The sequence below is a fragment of the Argiope bruennichi genome, chromosome 7, assembly GCF_947563725.1.
Source record: "Argiope bruennichi chromosome 7, qqArgBrue1.1, whole genome shotgun sequence".
NCBI classification, from domain to species: domain Eukaryota; kingdom Metazoa; phylum Arthropoda; class Arachnida; order Araneae; family Araneidae; genus Argiope; species Argiope bruennichi.
This window is the reverse complement of record NC_079157.1, coordinates 87,888,688-87,908,605: the sequence shown is the minus strand read 5'-3', so window position 1 is coordinate 87,908,605 and position 19,918 is coordinate 87,888,688. Positions and strand designations below refer to the sequence as shown.

The 19,918-nt window shown below is 31.4% G+C and overlaps 2 protein-coding genes across 2 annotated transcripts in view; one reads left to right on the top strand and one right to left on the bottom strand.

Annotated features, from left to right (window-relative positions):
* LOC129976590 (uncharacterized) overlaps positions 1 to 19,918 on the top strand; it is a 466,684-nt gene that overhangs the window by 148,571 nt on the left and 298,195 nt on the right. The gene's annotated exons all lie outside the window — the stretch shown is intronic.
* LOC129976583 (protein O-mannosyl-transferase Tmtc3-like) overlaps positions 1 to 19,918 on the bottom strand; it is a 274,929-nt gene that overhangs the window by 202,077 nt on the left and 52,934 nt on the right. The window contains exon 2 of the mRNA XM_056090223.1: positions 13,277 to 13,315. Coding sequence (XP_055946198.1) covers positions 13,277 to 13,315 — 39 coding nt within the window. The remainder of the gene's footprint in view (positions 1 to 13,276; positions 13,316 to 19,918) is intronic.

Here is a 19,918-nt window from a genome sequence, read left to right as displayed (position 1 = left end):
GCTGAAAATATAAATGTATAATTAAATTACAGTTAATAAATAATTAAAATGAATTAAATTACAGTTAAAAATAATTAAATAATTACTAATTAATGAATTAATTACTTATTACTGAAAATATAAATGAATGATAATTATTACGGAAATATAAATGAATAGATTCAAAATGATTTTATTCTATTTTTGCATTTTATTCTATTTTTGTTTATTAAGTGTATATCTGCAGGGAATATCTATAAAGTCTTTTCATCTATTTGGTCTTCAATCAAAAAAAAAAAAAAATATTCTATTCCATGTAATTTCGTTATATCTTATTTTTGAGAAGAAAACAAAATTCCGTAGCCTTAGACCCATAATTTTTTTTTATCAAATATACACATATCTGACAATCTAAGAGAAATATACAATAGTTCTCCCTTTCTTTCGTTTTGTCAAAAGTCTGCCACAAACAAATGATCGACGAAACCTGATGGAATAAGCGAACTGTACAAGAACGTAAAAAAATCAAACAATGAAAGATAGCAAGTTTTCTAAGGAGGATAACAAAAAACATATTTATGTGAGTATTCGCTGAATCATCTTCCCTGCACAAAAAAGAAAAGAACAAGATTCCGAAATGAAAGTCATAAAAAAACTGCTGGAAGCAAACTGGTGCCCATCATTGTTTTTTCGCTTTAAAAGCAGCTGCCGAAAGAGTGAGCTGCGTTCAAAGTAGAAAAGTCTTCGATGTAATATTTATTTTCCCATTTTTATCCACAAAAGACCAAGGCTCATAAGCCAGTGAAGTAGATTACTGAAATTGTTGCAAATTTCTCTAAACATATTTGGAGGTTTATTCCGTCCGTATTTTAGGGTGGGATGGATACTTTTTTCAATTGTATTCCATCTCATCTCTGTTAATAATTAAGTTAATAATTGAGATGGAATGTTCATGCTCTGAAGGCCAGATTACCGGACCTAATGCTACCGAAATCGGCACATATATAATTTTTGAGAAATGGATACTTCAGAGCGATCTTTTTCTTGAAATTTTAATTAAAATATTAATTAATTTTAAAAAATTAGGTGACATTTTAACATCTTTTTGCGATAAATTCCGAAATTCTTACAGCACAAAAATGATTTTTATAATTTAAATTTAAAAAAAAAATACCCCTTATTAATACTAATTTTTTACCGCATAACTTTTTTTTTCTATTTTCCACCAATTTAAAAAATATTTTAAATATATTTTATTGCAATATACCTTATTGTTGAAACGAAACTCAAATCGTTTTCACTGTCGCTAATAATGTTTTATATTGGCTTTTTTTCAACTCTTAATAATCATGATATAAATATTCAATATTTTAATAAAATTTTTGAATTATTTTGTGGTTAAGATTTAAATTAAAAATCAAAATTAATAACTTTAAGTACCTATCAATTTGAATAAAATTATTCTCTTATTCTTCGCAAGGAATCGTCAAAACTGGAACTCCTTTATTTTTCTTCTTCTTCGCGTTGAACTCTTCTATTTGTCGACATATAAATTTTTTTATATATATTTTACATCCGGCAATGAAATAACATATTCCTATAAAATTTGTTAAGTACTTGCATGTACTTTAGTCCTGTTTGCATTCTTTTCGAATATGTGTGTGCTAAATAAATAATTTTTAGCGTATTGTTGTTTAATTTCATAACAGACGATACACGCTTGGAGAAATTTTTGTATGCTCCATATTAGCTCCAGAAAAAGAATAAGAAGAAAGCTAATCATAACTACTTACTCATTTTTCATTCTCAAGTTGTTATTAATTAAATTCATAAGAAATCACAAATTATTATAAAAGACAGTAAATTGTATATTACTAGTATATGAATAAGGGATTTGATCTATTATGAAGAAATAATTTAAAAAAATAGTATCACACGTAAAATTGAAAATTTTTAAATATTATCTGTCGTAAGTTTATTTTAAATTTTAAATTTTGAATTTTTTTATAAAATTCAATATTAGTGATAAAAAGCAATTTTTTTATTAAAAAAAACCCTCTTTTTCTGTTACGAATCTTTTATTTTTCAATCAGAGAAAAAAAATCGATCTGTAGTTGCTCAGCTTGTTCATTGTTCCATCTCTTAGTTCAAGTTCTTTCATCCAAAATTAAAAAAAGGAAGTAAATAAAGAAAAAAAAAAAAAGAGAAGAGAAGAAAAAGAAGAAGAACTACTCCACGAGAAGAAGGAATTCCTAGAGGAGAAAAAGAGGCGAAAATTTCCACCAGTGAATTAAACACTTCTCATCCTCCCTGATCTTTTGGGATTCTGTTTAATCTCGAGTCCGGTAGGAGGGGCTTAAACTTTAATCATTCTTCACTGGATAACAACATGGTATCGTCTGTTTCCCATCCAGGGGATGGAGGATGGGGATGAAGGGGATAAAGGGTAATCGTTGAATTGTTTACGCTGGGGGGGGGGACTACGTCTCAAAAGGAAGAGTTCGTTTTAGAAGTGTTTGCTGTGTTCTTTTTTCTATCAATTTAACGTCAAGAGAATATCGGAGGATTATATAAAAATGGATCACTAGATAAGTGATCATATACGCCCTATCCCTAATAGCCCACATATATTGTACAATATTTTATAATATAAAACAATATTCACAATATTGTATAACATAGTTTAATATTGAATAATATTATGTAATATCGGACGATATTGTGTTACAGACTGTGCTACCTAGGATGTTGAAGAAAACACTGACTATACTAACAGTAAGACTAAATTAAGTACCAACATATACAGTACCACATATACATATGTTGGTACATAAGTACCAACATATACAGTACCACATATACATATGTTGGTACATAAGTACCAACATATACAGTACCACATATACATATGTTGGTACATAAGTAACAACATTCTTAATTTGCATTCTATTCTTAATTTGCAATCCCCGATATGGGCTCAGTTCTGATGCAAAGCTACCTAGCGAACTTACACAAAGAAATGATCATACAACTCTAAACAACAACAAAAAAAAAACCCCATTCATGCTCCACTTTACTAATAAGCATCAACACCTTTATATTCGAAGATAATACCACTGGGAGCACCTCAAAAATGAGAAGGAGAAGCTTCCGGTATGGTGGTTGATTCTCGCCACCCAGATGGGAACAGAAATTATGGGGAGTCGGCTACCTCCTATCAATGATGGGATATCTTCCTACGCGAAGGGGTTATACGTGGCCAGTGGTGGCCTTAAGGACTGAACCATAGTTCCTACTAGTTTTGCTGTTGTGGTGGTCCGCTCAATCAGATTTATCTGTGTGCCTTAGTGGCGTGTCTGAAAGGCCGTTTATGGTTATAGTCGAAGATGAAAATAGCATACTGGAAATTAAACCAGCGGTATTTATCTTCTAAAAACTTCCTTGCATTCTCTTTACTAAAAGTGCTATACCAGAAAAGGCCTTGAATAGCAATGGCGTACTATAATTACTACATATTAATCTTCGGTGATAGTTGTAATCCTTTGGTTGGTTTTCTATCGTGTAATTCTCGGAGAGTTATAAGGCGATTAATCTGGAATGGAATTAAAAGTATTCAAAAATCGCATTTGTGTTTTCGACAGGTTCTTCTCAACCAATTAAAACAAAAAATTGACACAAAACTGCACTTGTAATCTCAAAATCCCATAACAAATTTGATATATTTAAGTCATTGCATTTTTCAGTTATCGCCTTTATATGTTTCTGAAAGTACAGACCGACAGACGGTCAATCCCTTGTTGAATTTGACTCAAAATTTGATAATTGTCTAAGCTTTCGATGTTAATTCTATAACTTATCTAGTTCTCTTCGTTTTGTTGTTGTCACGTCAACTTACATTCGAACAGCGAACAGACAGACTTCCTCTGAACAGATACATACTTACATTCGAACGCTCCAAATTTGATAGAAATCTACAAATTTGGAGTAAAAATTGTCATACGCCTAGCTCAAAGCGTCTTTATATCATCTTTGTCACAGGCAGATAGATGAACAGTTTCCAAAAATGTGCTTTACGAACTCAGGAGATGTGGAGATTCGGGAAAATTTCGAGTTCGAATTTTTTGACGATTATTATGTATATTTTCTCTATACTAGGTATATGAGAAATAAAAATATGCTACAAAAATAGATATTTTTCTTTAATTCAGCAAAATATTTTACTGGCATAAACAAGAAAATAGAAATATAGAAACAAGAAATATTCATCTGAATGCATTTAATGGGTTGATAATTCGTTAAAATATTTATTAATACATTTACATCTACAGTTAAATACATATAGAAATCCGACATTTCTACTTGAAGAACAAGCAACCGAAGCAATTGACTAGATACAATGTTTCTGAATAAGACAAAGAATTGCTGTCACACCTCAACAGCTTTACAATAAATTATATTCATGTCATGTTTTTAAAAATTAAAAATAACTTCCGAAGCAAAAATTCTCATTCTGTCATTGATGGTCTTTAAAATTTCGGTATTGAATCTCGTAGAATTCTCTAGCTTCCTCCCAGAAAATTTAGCTTTTAGAAACTGTGGCTGATTAAAATTCGCGAGTTCAACTGAATCATCTTGCACGAAACCACTTTGTCACCCCCTCCTTCAACCCTCTCTTTAAGAACATTGCAAATATTATCATCAACCTCGTAGAGAAAAAAAAATCAGGGCAGTTTCGTCAGATGAACTTTCTCACGTGCATGTTTGAACTTTAACGACTTCCTCCTCTGTTTTATGAAAGCAATCATAGAGAAGTTGAGTCATAAAACCGATAGACGAGTAAAAATTCAAAAAAGGGAGGGTGGACGAGAGAAAAAAAAAAGCAGCAAATGAAATTTATGCTCTGATGGGGGTGGGAAGAATTCGGAAGCACCTGTTCCAGTTCTCAGTGCGTGAGTTTTCCGCTCTCTACCTGAAATTGATAAAAAAAAAAATGAAAAATATATTCGAATTTATTTCGGTAGGGATGAATGGGTTGGTCGAATCACTTTGCAAAGAGAACAAGAAGTTAGTTCGAGATAAAGAAGTTTCGAAGAAGGCGATAACGAATTATGGGGAATCGAACTTCGTTAAATAGGATTTCTGAAACTGAAAATCAAACAACATTTTTCTGTCCATTTTTCTGAATAACCCTTTTTCTTAATGTAATGCTAAACAACATTTTAAATCGCCGCAGAGTTAGATTTTGAAACAAGTTTTCAAAAATTTTTCTGTGATAAAATATTATAATATCCGTATTAAACGAAACAAATGTGTGATAACCCTTTGCGGCACAGTGTTCTACTATACGGAACACTTAACTTTGCTCTTTTGCTCCCTAAAATTGTTAAATTCAACCATAAAGGAAAAAAAACATGTTTAAGATTTACCTTTACCCTTCTTTTTTAATAAAAAATGACAATTTAAATCAAGCTTATCCATAATTTTCAGTTATAGCACGCTATGTTAAAGTCTATTTTTTTAAAAGGAATGATTTTTTCCTAGTAAAAAATAACTTCAAGCATTGGTCATCTATACTTAGAACTGAACGGAGTTTCCTGCTCTTTGAATTTCGCTAATATTCGTTTTATATAAAAGTGTAAATATTTTAACTATATATATATTATAGCTTACTTTTTTATTTTAAATATAATGGCAGATTTTTTTTGGAAAATAATTGTAAATGGCTCGGAGAGATCAAATAATTTTTTTCCCCCGAAACAACAAAAATGCTTCAAAAATTGTTCTCCAATAACGAATCTGATCATGCTCCCTTGTGGGGCACCATGGATCATGCTACACTGGTATAACGTGGTGTTTTCTTAAATTCTAATTCTGGAGACTTTTCTTATTTTTGCTCTTCACTGCAATGCTCGCTTAGCCGCAGTTTTCTGAGCTCTAGCGATGCACTGCTCCAGGTGATGGAACACCCCTCAAATCAAAACAACAAGTATAATCTTCACGAAATTTACCCTGTGTACTCTTATAGGCGTAAATAGGTTATCTAAAAACTTTTTTTGTTCGAGTTCAAAATTTAAAGGGTAGTGCATTGCAAAGTGATAAATTACCCGATAGAATGTGCGTATGAAAAGCAATTGAAGCAGTCATTCTTCCCCACAGTCATGAGTTTCTGAATGATTACACTTTACCAAGTGCGGTAAGAGCAATGCATATTAACAACACACCAGTTTATATAGTCTTTCATTTTTCTGAATTAAAGGATATATTTATGGCTATGTACGGTGGACTTCCATGCAATAAACAGCCTAATCCCCAACCCCAGAAAAACAAATTTTGTATATCTCTCTTTCTTAAGGCAGCATTTCCATAGGTTAAAGTAAGGTATGCCTCAATGTCAAGTACCTGCCTCATTATAACGATCCTCTCAAGTTCAATGACGATTGAATGATCCTCTCAAGTTTTCATCCATATACTTATGGTCGTCCTACTTCAAACTGGCCATCATAGTGAGATTATATTATTTTCTATATGTCGAAACTTCGCCCCATATGTGAAGTAGACGCATGTCGTATGTGCAATGGGAGTAAAATGAAGAAAAACTTTCATTATCTAGAATCTTACACAAAAAATTTCGTTTGCTGTTAGTTCAGCTAAAAATGAAGAAAAGTAATCAAATCTTTCGGGACCGATTGTATAAAGTTTAACTTTGAATATGAATCAAGCTTGTACCACATTGTAGTAAAGGATCTAGTAAGAGGACTATTAAAAAGAATATTGCATTTGGAGAATAATGCATACTTTTAAAGATCATATTTCTTTGAAACTCAATTTTCTTCTGCATTTATATGGTTACGAAAAAAAATCCGTCTGGTTGCACGCACTGTACAAATTCTAATAAGTTCAATAGTGGGTAATGAAGCCTTATTCTACAAGAAAACACGAATAAAAAGTAGAAAATACAGCTGAGGAACACACAAGAAAAGCTCCTGTTGTAAATAGGAAAGTGAAAATAGCTCATCGCTATTAATCAATAGCAACAGCAAAAAGTGATAAACGAACTCGACTTCCATCAAAATTATCATTAACAAACTCATCAATTGGATTTTTACAACCTCCATGACCGGGAATCGAATATTCTAGAACAAACTCTGGATCTCGAACCCTAATTGAACTATCGCAAGGATATTCGAACATTCTAGATGTTTCATTTTTGTCACCAAATTTCGCACGACGTTGTCAAATATTCGCAAAGACGGGGGGGGGGCATGAACTCGATATCCATTCAGCAAACATCGATATATCTGTAAAATAATTTTATTTACCAGGAAATTTATTCTGAAGGAAAGCAATACAAATTTGTAATAATATGCAATAATGCACATTTTCAAAGTAGTTTGTGCAATCAAATGTGAGCTGTCAGTAATAATTCTTATCTATTCAAAGAACTGTCTCCCATTATTTGTATTCAGATATTTTTCTGGCGATCGTTTTTCTCTGGTGATGAATCTGTATTCTTCAAGCGGAAAAGAGGAAAGAGCATAGACGATGATTGTTCCATTACTGCTGAACTAAATATTAAAGATTTCTGCATATCTAAAGAATTGTTTTCCATTACTAATATTTAGGTTGTTCTCAGATAGGGATAAAGCATCGCTACAGAGCTTGAAATATCTCTTCGCGTCTTTAAATAGGGAAAAAACATTATGCTTGTCAGCAAAAGATATTGAAGGATATCTCAACAATATGGTTTGATATTCTGAATGCATGAAGATATCGCATCAGTATTGTATAGCATCTTGTGCTGATATGGATTATACCGATTTAAAATATATTTTAAGTATGGCTTAAAGAGATTCTATACATCCAAAATATTGCCTTCCTTCATTTGGTGTAAGCAGTGTTTAGTAATGAAAGTATTGTCCCTTAGACTGATTAGGTGTTTTTTACTTTCTCGTACACGTAGTAAGGAGAAAGTGTAGTAGTAATTAAAAAAATATCTTTATATTAATTGCAACTCCATCATTTCCACTTTAAATTAAAGTTGAAGTTTTACCGGAAATGACAACAAATTAGGAAAATATATATAGTAAATTGAACGAAACGATCTAAACAACAGTATAAGTTTGGTATGACTATCAAAATTTGAAGATTAAAAATGTTTTGTTTGAGAATCTATTAAGAGACCAGTTACTTAAAATGTTTAATTGAAAATTGTAGCGAGCGGTAATACTGGCGAACCGGCTGGTCGCCAAAGGCGGCTAGTGTTTAATAATAAAAAAATTCAAACTCGAGATGCTGACGAATCTAAAAGTTTTAGACCTGCCTAAGTTTGAAAATGCCTTTTAGAAAACGTTTGTTTGTCTGTGATAAAAATAACTCAAAAATGCTTTAATCCAGACGGATGAAATTAAGTATATGATATTTATACTAAAATTGTAGATTTCTATCAAATTTTGAGCAAAATCCACTCAGAGAAGGTCTGTCTGTCCGGATGTTCGACAATAACTAATACGACAACTACAAAATGATAACTACACGATAACTACAAAACAAAGAGAGCCAGATAGACAAAAGACAGACACAAACAGATACAGAATTGACATATATAGTCTAGACACCTACCAAACTTTGAGCCAAATCCAACAAGGGATTGACTGTCTGTTGGTCTGTACTCTTACAAACATGTAAAAGCGATATCTCAATGATATATATAAATATATCCTATAACTTAACCTAATATTATAACCTAACCTAATATATAACCTAAATATTTGAAATTTGGTATGTGATTTTGTAACTACAATTGTACGTCGTCATCAAATGTTGGTTTCAATCGGTTGAGAACACTCATCTAAAATACAAATTTGATTTTCACATATTTTTAACAGCTTGTCGGGGGATTATCACCAAATAACTCGCCAAGGATGAGACAATAGATTCAGTAAAAATGATAAATTCACGTTATATTACATAACTATTGTACGCCAATGCCATGGAAGGCGTTCTCTGGAATAACACCGTTATTATAGTGTATGCGAAAAAGTTTGGAGGAGACAACTCTCGCTGTTTGAAGAAAGGTAATTTGGCATTGCGTCGCCATGCAGTTTAAATGCTCTATGCCCCATTCTTAGACAGGTAGCGATATTATTACACTTTTTAAGCCCCTTTTCCAAAAAAAGGTGCATAATAGTAATATGCCTCAGATGTCATTTCCTCTTAGTTCGTCATTGCGCAACAACAATTTTAGAGTGTTTTATTTACACTGGAAACTTCGAAAATCGTTCAAAATATCGAATATTTTTTATTGCTTAATAATGTACTCTGATCCTTTAGCTTTCAAACGATACAAAGATGTTGTCAATATTCGAAATATTTCTCGAGTTATAATTATTTTTCTTGAGGTGCTTTCATTAAAAACTCTAGTCACGTTTTTTTTTAAAACTCATTTTATGAAGAATGATATTCTTCCACTATGTTGCTTCATTCAAACAGTCATAACTCAACAAGAAATTTACCAAATACAATTTATATATCAAAATAATCTGTATAAAATAGCGGATGTTTTTTGTCCCAATCAAAGTTATATTTATAGAAATAAATTTTTAATAGCTATTTAAAAGTTAAAATTACAGGAAAAATCTCGCTTTTTCAATTCATTGTTGATGAAAAAGTTGTTAAAAAAACTATATATTTTTATAACTTGAATGAGGCAGACAACATGAAGATTAATACTAGGCATCATTTCCAAGTAGAATTGTGTGTCTGCACAAATTAGAATTTAAGATATCATGTTCCAAAAAATAGGCTAATTAGCTCATTAAATATTATTTAATTAATTAATAATTAATGTAATATGGTTTTTTTCTCCCTGAAATGAGTTTAAACATATATTAATGACCTACTATGAAAAAACTGGATTTTTAAAGTTAAAATTAAAAAGAAAAATCTTCTAGTGTGTATGTACACCTTAATTGCTATCATTATCTCCCTACTGATTTTACTGTTCAATAACTTTAGTGGTTACCAGTACATGGATATCGATGCAGTATTAAGTTGTTGCTAAGAAATTGCTCTGCAAAGCTTTGAAAAATTGTTTTTCCAGAGTCGGCATTGAAAAATATTTGAAAAGTAATCCTGGGAACTGAACTTGGTTTAATACTTTTGATATTAATAGAAAAAAATATTAATAATAAATGCTTTGAAACTTTTGAAGTATATATTATTAAACTTATTTTATGATTTATAAACATAAAGTATGTAGGCCTGTCTTTTTTTTTCAGTTACATAGACTTTTCTCATATATGCACCCCAAACGGCGGATATTCAACAGCAAATCTTTAAAGAGTAAAGCTTAGTGGCCACCATTAATACCATTTATTGAAAAAGCACTCAACCATTTAATCAGCTGGTCTCTACAAATAAATCACGAAACCAGAATTTCAAAATTTTCTTTCTGCGGGCCAAAACTTTGCCACCGAGCTGTTCAAGTACTCACCAAAAATCCATTAATTTCCGAAATTTCAAACTCCGAGTGGAACTTTCCATAAATCATTACTCTTAGGCGACTAAGTGGTCGGAATATTTATCAACAGGAACCATTAATAAAGCGCGACGGTGACGGATTCGAAAAAAAATATATTCCAGTTTTTTTCCCTCTTTTTGCAATTACTGACATCCGATCGATTTTGCAATTAATTTGAAACTCAATACGGCAAGTATTACTGCAAGTAAGAAAAAAACTATTCAATTTTGATGGAGATTTTATTTATTTTGTGTTAAGATAATAACGGATAATTTAAAATGCAAATGATTTTTTTCAGACAAATAAAAATTTAACTTGTATGTGATAAATTGAAATAAAAATCTCTTTCTATCATTATGCATACAATAGAGTCTCCACTCAACGAACTTCTATTTAACGAAGATTTCTATGCAACGAAATTTTCTACAGAATCATGATTTAGAAAATCATCGACATATATTTTATTCTTCATGTTACAAATATATTCTTTTTGAAGAAATTTACATATTTTTTTCAGCTTTTCGCATCTCTTTGTTTATCGAAGTTCCACAAAAATCAATCAAATCCACTATCCGTTGAGAAAGGGTATTACCTGTAAAGGCATGGACGCTTAAATGGTGTTGTTAATTTAGCCTACTTTGATGGAAATATTGTGATTGCTGACTTTTCAGAGGAACAGTGCATATTGTGAAATGTAAAGAAATTTAATCTCAAAGGAGCTACCCCTGCTTTGTTAGGCATTTGGGGTAACCTGACTGACTGACTTTACGACAACGAAGAGACGGCACTATGGTTAAATCTCACTGGCAACTACTGACTATGGCACAGCCTCTCCAATAAAAGGTACATTTATTTATAGGGTGCAGTTTTACATTGTAGTTTTCTCTACATTGTAATTATGCCTACTAGAGAAGCGAGAACCAACCAATGAACCGGCCGCTCTACATATCTGAAATGCTCCCTGGTGGATGTGTTACGAAATGTAAAGAACACACTAAAAAAGAGTGATAAATATATGAAGACGTTATTCAAACCCTTGAAAAGAAGCAATGAAAACTACATACCATATATAATACAAAAAAAAATGCATCTCGGCAAGTTGGAAGACAAAGGTAGATTCCCTTACATCTAAGTTACTATCTGGCGACATAAATTGTTGATATAAGAAAGAAAGAATATTAGGAAGTGAAAATCACTGTTCAGCTCCTAAATTCTAAGATATTGCAATTATCGAAAAACTTCATTGTTGTTCTTAATTAGGTGCTGATTTGTCTAATTGAGTTTGTTTTTCTATTTCCAGTATTAAGAAAGTTAAAGCAAAAGAAAAATTTCAACACCCCCCCCCCCATCATTGCTCCTCTTCGAGCTAGGTGGGCCATTTACGAACTCGTTCGAGATTTTTACACTTCTAACATTACATTCCAAGCCAGTTAAAATATAAACAAAATTAGTTATAACATGGGCTAAGCGTTATAGGCATATCTATATAGACATACCTATATAGCAATAGGTAGTCTGCCTATCGGAATCTACCTAAAAGATAGTTTCAGGAAAATGTTACAGATAATGCTTTCTTTACAAAATGATAATCTTTACAAAAATACGAAAACTTTTTCCATAAAAGTTCTTTACAATAACCTTGCAAAATAGAGTTTAGAGCATTATTTTTAATAATTTAGGACATGGAGTCAGAATTTGAATTTCGATTTAACGAAATTTTTTTATAACAAATTTGTAAGTGGCATGATAATGCTTGTTTTATACAAGTTCGACAGTATGTTTAAAAAAGTGAATCATGTGTTAATAATGTTTAATCTACTATGGTAATACTGTTCAGAATACAATATATGCCATTTACTAATATAATTAAAATGCTTTTATAGGTAACATTGAAAGTATCTTTTTCGTATTATTTTCTTGTTTTGTTACGCGGGAATCGAATTGTCTTCATGTTTCCGATGAACGATTAGAACAATGCAATTTCCATTCTAGGCAAGATCATTATGATTTCGGTTCTTTCTCTAATTGAAATAGTTTCAAAATAATGATTCGATCTCAAAATTTTACACACCAGTTTACTAATTATAATTACCTACAGTAAATATTTCAGGAAACATGAGAAAATAAAACTTCAAAGCTTAATAAAAAGGTAATATTCTTATACCTAAGAGGGCATTTTCTTTTAAAAAAAGAGTTAACGTATCTGATTAATAATTCGGTAGCAAGAAACATCATTATAAATCTGCTCTCAATGGTCATAAAAATATTACAACAGTAAATCCATTTCTTTTGTTTCAAGATACTGATGTTTTACATGAAGTATGTAGTATGCACTTTTCTGAAAAAATTTAATTGTTCTATATATCAAAACTTAGCTATTTTTATGTTATTAAACGCGAATCATTTCTAGTCAATCCACCACCAAGGCAACATATTGGCTATAAAAAACAACGCCAAGTTCATGGTGATGAAAATTGAAGTTATGTACCATCCCCTTTCTCGTTCCTATTCCAACCATTTTAGGGGATGAGGGGGGAGGGTTGATGAAGTAGCGCGTGCCGGCGGACCATCAGAGGATAAACGCGCCTCCACCACGGAAGAAGACCATAACCGTGACTGCCATGTAAGGGTAGGAACATAAGCCACCGACTAAGCCAAGAATAAGCACTTTCGCGTTTTTCAAACGTGCATGCTTGAAATATACTTTTTTTCTTTTTCTTTATTTTTTTTTATCTAATTCTGTAAATAATGAATATGGAAATGCATTTAATTCCTTACCTCTGCTGATGTGATGGGATAATAAATTCAGAACAACTCCTGAAAAAAAATAAAGCAAAGATAAGTAAATAGTATGTTTTTCACGCAAGCACATGCTGTTCCAACTAAAGCGATAAAAAAATAAGTTTACTTTTTTTTATTATACTTATTTATTTTTTGATATGAACCAGAGACTGGTTCTTTCGAATACTGTAATGAGATATCGGTTTATTTATGAAGAAAGCAAATTAATGCAATGCATTAAATTTTGCTAATTGGACTTTTGCTGATGAGCAAAGTCACGCAATGAAATAATATATGATAGCGTATGAAGTTCAAAATATTTAATGTCATGCATTAATTTGTTTTCAACGTAAAAAAATATATAATATGTTGAAAAAAATTAATGCACGACATTAAATATTCCCAATTTTACACCAACGAATGTACGAGGCCACATAGTAAAATCATATGAAATGCAAAGTTTGTTTTTCTGTTCTCTTTACTTTATATATGCAAACACATACATTATATATATATATGTATATATTATAAACTTCTGATATTTTAAAACTTAGATTTATTTCCTCATGGGAGGCATAATTTACATACAAAGAATAATTGGTAAAAAATAAGACAGTCTACATCGCGACACAAGAGTAAAAAGGGACTAAAATTTTTCTCTTCAGTGATTTTACAATGAGATCTTGATAGGGATTACTTTGACATATGTACTCTCAGAAAAGGAAATTTTAGATATCTTTAAAAGAATGTTGTAAGCATTAAGAATTTTTATTCCTTCGCTTGATGCGTCAGAAAATGTTGAGACCATCAGTTTTCTAGAGCACGTGTAGAATTAAATAAAAAGTGAGAAATGGATCAGGAAAAAAGGAAACATTTTAGAATAGAATGAAGTTAATACGGTGTAAATTAAGATAAAGACTAGGAAATTAATTAGGTTTTAAAGTAGATTTTAAAATATCATTATTATATATATATATATATATATATATATATATATATATATATATATATATATATATATATATATAAACAGTCAGACCTCAATGAGGACTTCTTATAATGTGAGATTCGCTTAACGATGAAAACAAATGGTAAAAAAATTATTCTCTTTATGAACGATGTTTCGTTTCACAAAACGATTAATGAGAAGACATCATAATATAACATGATGGTTGGTCTGTACCTCGGTTAATAATTTGTGTTAAGCGTTTATTAGAAATGAATGTTTTTCTGGATGGAATAAGCTTTGATCGGATAGCGTTGTCGAACGTGACTCCGAGGAATTTGTGCAAGTTCCAATAAAATTTTAATGGACAAGATTGTGTTTCTAGCAGAAATTATGGGACTAGAGGAGGATAGCATTAACATAGAAGAACATAGCCAAAACTGTCGAAGAACTTATGATGCTGCGTTCTGTGTCACAGCAAAATATTTTGCTGATGAAATTTAATCAAGAAATTTGGTTGCTTCAACAGAGCACCAATTTTCTTGTTGAGTAAGGATATATTGAAAACATGGGAAGTTATTGCATCGGACTGACCGAATCAGGGAGAAATGCTGATTTCAACAAATTTTGAAGCATAGGATAAGCACAAAAGCTTTTAGACAGTTTTCTTGTAAAAAATATATTTAGAGATTATAAAAATGTTTGTGTATGGTTTTCGGAATACAACGGATTTGCTTGTTTTCCAATAATTCTTATGAAATTGTTGTTTCGTGTTACAAGTAAGAGTCGAGATTATGTATATATAGACAAATGGCCGGGATAGCCTAGTTGGCAGGGAGTTGGATTCACGTCCCTTGGATTGCGAATTCGAATCCCGCAGGCTGAAGACTCTCCGTGTGTGGTGGTGGCTGGTTCACGTATAAATCTATCGTGGTCACAAATCCTCCATGTCGAGAGTAATACCACTGGGGGTACTAGATCAAGGGTGATCGTTCTCTGATTCAGGTTTAAATTACGATCTGTGGATGAATGAATGAAGTACGTCCCGTAAAAAAGGTTTATGACGTGTGTGTAGCAAGGCGTACTCTCTGCCCTAGATGGCGCTACTGAAAAACAAGAGACGTTCTCTTTCGGCTTAAATCACTGTCATAATTCGTCAGTGGAAACAACAACATATATACAAGTAAGTATGCATATATTATTTTTTCACTAGAAAGCAGGCTCGGCAAATTTGTTCAACAACTTAATATTTTTTTAATTTAAAAAATGCATATCCACATAATGATTACTAGTTTATTTACGTTGGAAAAAATGATATTAATGAATGGCATTAAATATTACTAATTGGACTTCGATAAGTGCGCAACGTCACCCAATAAATTTAGATGAAATGATATACGAAATCCAAAAATTGTTTCCAGTCATGTATTCACTTAATCAATTTATAACATTTTTTTTTAATTTTGAAATGCAGATGTGTGGAATTATTCATTGTAATGAGATACAGATTTAATTATCAAGAATTAAAATAATACAAAATGGCACATAATTTCAAAATTTATTTTTTACTATGTATTTATTTCACTGGACGGAATATGCGGAAAATGTTTTTTTTAAAAAAACACCCCAATATTTTATTTTTTTAATGCGCATGCGTAAAGTAAATTAGGAATATAAATAATTTTAATTTATTTTTATATATCTTGACAATTTTCTTGTTTTTAAAAATAGAATATTCCAACCGATTTTTCATTCCCCTTCTGGTAAGCTGAAATTTTGTAATGAGACTTCTCTTGATTCATTTTTTAAATACTTAAATAAGAAGCAAATAAACCATTTGCACTGCAAGACCATACACAATTTAGCAATATTTGGAATAAAAGAAATAATTCATCGAAAAATAATATCTCTTTTAGTGATTAATTTTCACCATATTTTTTTAAAAAGAAGCAAATTCGCATTGAGGATAATCCTAGCTATGAAAGAGGCCAATCTGGCCAACTAAATGAAACGAGTGCATTAACAAAAAGGAGATAACGAAAAAAGAGGGGAAAAAAGAGAAAGAGAATTGGCAGCCAATAAAGCTTGAGGGAAAAAAAAGCCGAACCGCAATACAGATGTTCCATCCCCCAGGAGAAGTCGGCCAAAAATCGATCCGGGTTTTCACTCACCTGGAAATGAAGGGCTCTCGTCTGTAATTAAGACATCCACTGACGAATGACCGATCGCCAGGGATTCTTTTTTCCGCTCTCGCTATAAAGAAGGATTTCAGTGGGTATGCCTTTCTATGGAGAAAGCTAATTTAGATAGCTTCTTTATATCGATGTCGTCTTTACTTGTAAAAATTTAACATGTTTGGGCTCAAAAAATGTACAAAAGATACTCGAAGATAAATACCCCTCCCTCCCCCTCCCCCTCCCACCGTCAAAGTGCAACAGAGATTTGAGTCGATATGATTTTCTATGTAGAAAGCTTAGTTTTTCCATGTTTCATTTGTTATAGATGTCTCTATTACTCATGAATTCTTCGGAAATTTTCTATGCACATAAAATATGCAGAAAGCATTCCGAGGTGAAAAGAGAGAGAGAGAGAGATTTCTCTGTTGTAGAAGGATTTAAGTACACTGAATTTTATTGGAGAAATATTATTTTGATAGCTTATTTTCTATAGAAAATTCCCTGTCTCTTAATAATAAAAATAAATGCATGCGTGTGTGTTTGTGTGTGTGTCTACATGTTGGCATCCTCTAGGCCAGGTTGTTTGATCTACAGTTACTAAATTTGTCATAAATTTACATTACAGCGATTTTTTTCGAATTTAACTAAATAAATTTTTTGCATAATTTTGACTTTTTTTTGGTGATGACTTCAGAAAATACTATTGCACGAAAATTTACACCATTTCGAAATTTAAAAAAAAATTAGTTTTTAATGATAGCATTTTAAAAGTCGTGCAAAATTTTCCTCAATTTTGGTATTTTTTTTTCAATCTATTTTTCAATCTAATTTCCAACAATAGATTGAATTTCTGAAATTCAAATCTTTTTTTTCCTTCCTCAAATATTCAATCGCGTGATTATCTTTCAAATTCTTCAGAATTCTTGAAATCTAAGGAAGAAGAATTCTATTCAAACTCTATGTATAATAAAACAAGTGCAAAAAAAAAAATGCAACGAAAAGTGGATGAACGGGTCATCACATTTTTAATAACGCGTTAATATCTTCTTACCATTAGAAAGATTCATGCATACAATGAACAGAACATACGTAGGACAGCCAAAGAATACTTTCATATTTGACAATTTGATGAAATCAAGAACATGAAGTTATATCTAAATAATTTAACTATAATTCATCCTTTCCAGTAAAAGACAGCTGGTCGCTAAAGGCGATTAGTATTTAATAAATAAGTCAATTTTTTATGAATATAAAATTTACAAAAGATGATTCAGTTTGATAGTACGATGGGAAATCTGGGAAGTTTTGTTAAATGATTTAGTGGACCATGGAAGTTCACGTAAAGGTATCATTCGTAATATGTGGCCTAAAATGTTTCTTTCTATAGGTATGTTTGATTGTGATACAATATAATTATGGTGTAAAGCGCTGTCTATTTTCATTAATAAAAAAAATGCACTCAAAAACTTGAAGTAAAAAGCATATTCTATTGACGGACGGCCAGTGTTATTGATTCATTTAGCAAATTTCGATATTTGTGAGAAATAATTATTAAAAAAAATATTTGAGGAGATAATTTGTTTGGCACTTTAAAAAATCTTAAAACTATTTATTTAATACTACCAGCTTGATCAGTCTGGTTTGAGCATGATTTCTCATGTCTATACCAGATAAAAAAAACATATTTGATATTCGTAATGAAAAATTCGGTTGTTTCTTCCACTACTAAAGTTCATAACATTATTTTATAAAAATTTATTACAAGCTAGTGAATTTTTAAATTAGAACACTATTGTCACAAATTATAGTGTTTAAGAAATTGGTGGTGCTGTGTGTAATATATACACTTTCATTTCTATATATTACATACTTTTTTTTGTTTTTGTAAATTGCTTATATCTGTAAATACCTCGTGCAATAAACATGTGTGTTTCAGAGCTCTGGTGTTTTTCTTAATAAGGAATAATATGATTTGCAGGCCAGTTGAAAGGAGTGAGTTCTCCTACATCTATGTTTTATTATATTTTTTTTCTTTTCTCAAGCAAATTTATATGCAAATTGCTTTTTAATTTAACGAACAAAGATCATTTTCTTCGGGTATGTTGAAAACGAGGAATTCTGATGGAAATTATCTTTAGTGATTGTGCCATAGACAATATGGAAGGAAACGGTCAACTCACTTCAGCAATATCCTGCCATTAGAACTAGATGTCAGACATAATATACGATTCAAACATTCTATTAAAAGACTTAATGCTATTAATACCGAAACATTCCAAATGGCCGTTGCATCTCACGGCACAATTTTCTCGAAATTTTACGACACTTTTATTCAATTCAAAAATTTCATCTTCATGAACTTAATTCTTCAGTTCCAGAATCTTCTCAAATACGAAATAATTATTTTTAATCGATAAATCATTCTTCTGTTCGATACTTTAATTTTCGCGGGAAACTTATCAATGGCAGAAACCGAGTTCCTACCTGGACGTATCGTCCATTCTTTTCACTAAATTATTCTTAGTGAATCGGGTTAACTCTTCTGAAGATCCTGAATAATAAATCCATCCGTAAAAGCGTGAAGTGCGGGATATATTTTATGACCTGAACTGAGATAAAAGCGGAACTCTTAATTGCTTTATGGGCCGGAACAAAGACAACAAAAGGGTTCACTTCCGGAAGGTAAATACATTTTGCCAGTGAAAGGGGAAACGCACCTGGTCCTTCCCTCGTCATTCCTCAAACAATTCTTTTGTGCGATGCGAGGGCGAAGTTTTCTTTTGCGGGACTTATTAGGAAAGTTTGCGGCAGATGGAAAAGTTTCTGTCCTTTAAAATTAAAATTAGTTCTACTGGAAAGAAGAGATATGTATTGTGTGTGTCAAAATGTCTAGCAGAAAGTTGTTATTATACAACAATCTTAATAAAAACATGAGTTTATTTAAAATATTTACATAAATTATTCGTTCATTAACTATTTCATGATTCGCTTCATATATTGATGAATCTGTGATAATTGTGTTAAGAAATGATACTGTTATGAATTTTTAGAAAATATTTTTGCAGATATTCATTAATGGTTGCCAAATCAATGCCAAGCCTTGCCCTGCTTGACGATCATTTGGCGACAAAATCGAAAGACACAGGATATTCGAGTATCTTACGACAGCTCACTTAACAATTGATTTTTGGCGATTGTTTTAAAAGCTTCTTTGTCCTTTCATGACAACTATAAGGAGATGGAGTGTGCCAGTCAATAGTCGTAGTGAGTCAGTAAGGGTAGCATATAAGTCGAAAGATATGAGTAGTTGAGCGAAGTCTCTCAACGATTTCTTTTTAAGCGCTTTGTGTTGTTTTTTACTGAATCGCTATTTAGTGTTTATTGCAAGTGCTATCCTTGTATACGCTTCACTATGTGTGTTTTTTACTTGTGTACTCGTGTTTTCGAGTAGAATAAAGCGTTTTTATGTGCTATTGGGCTGTTCATCGTACACACAACCACCGGAGTTTGGATTTT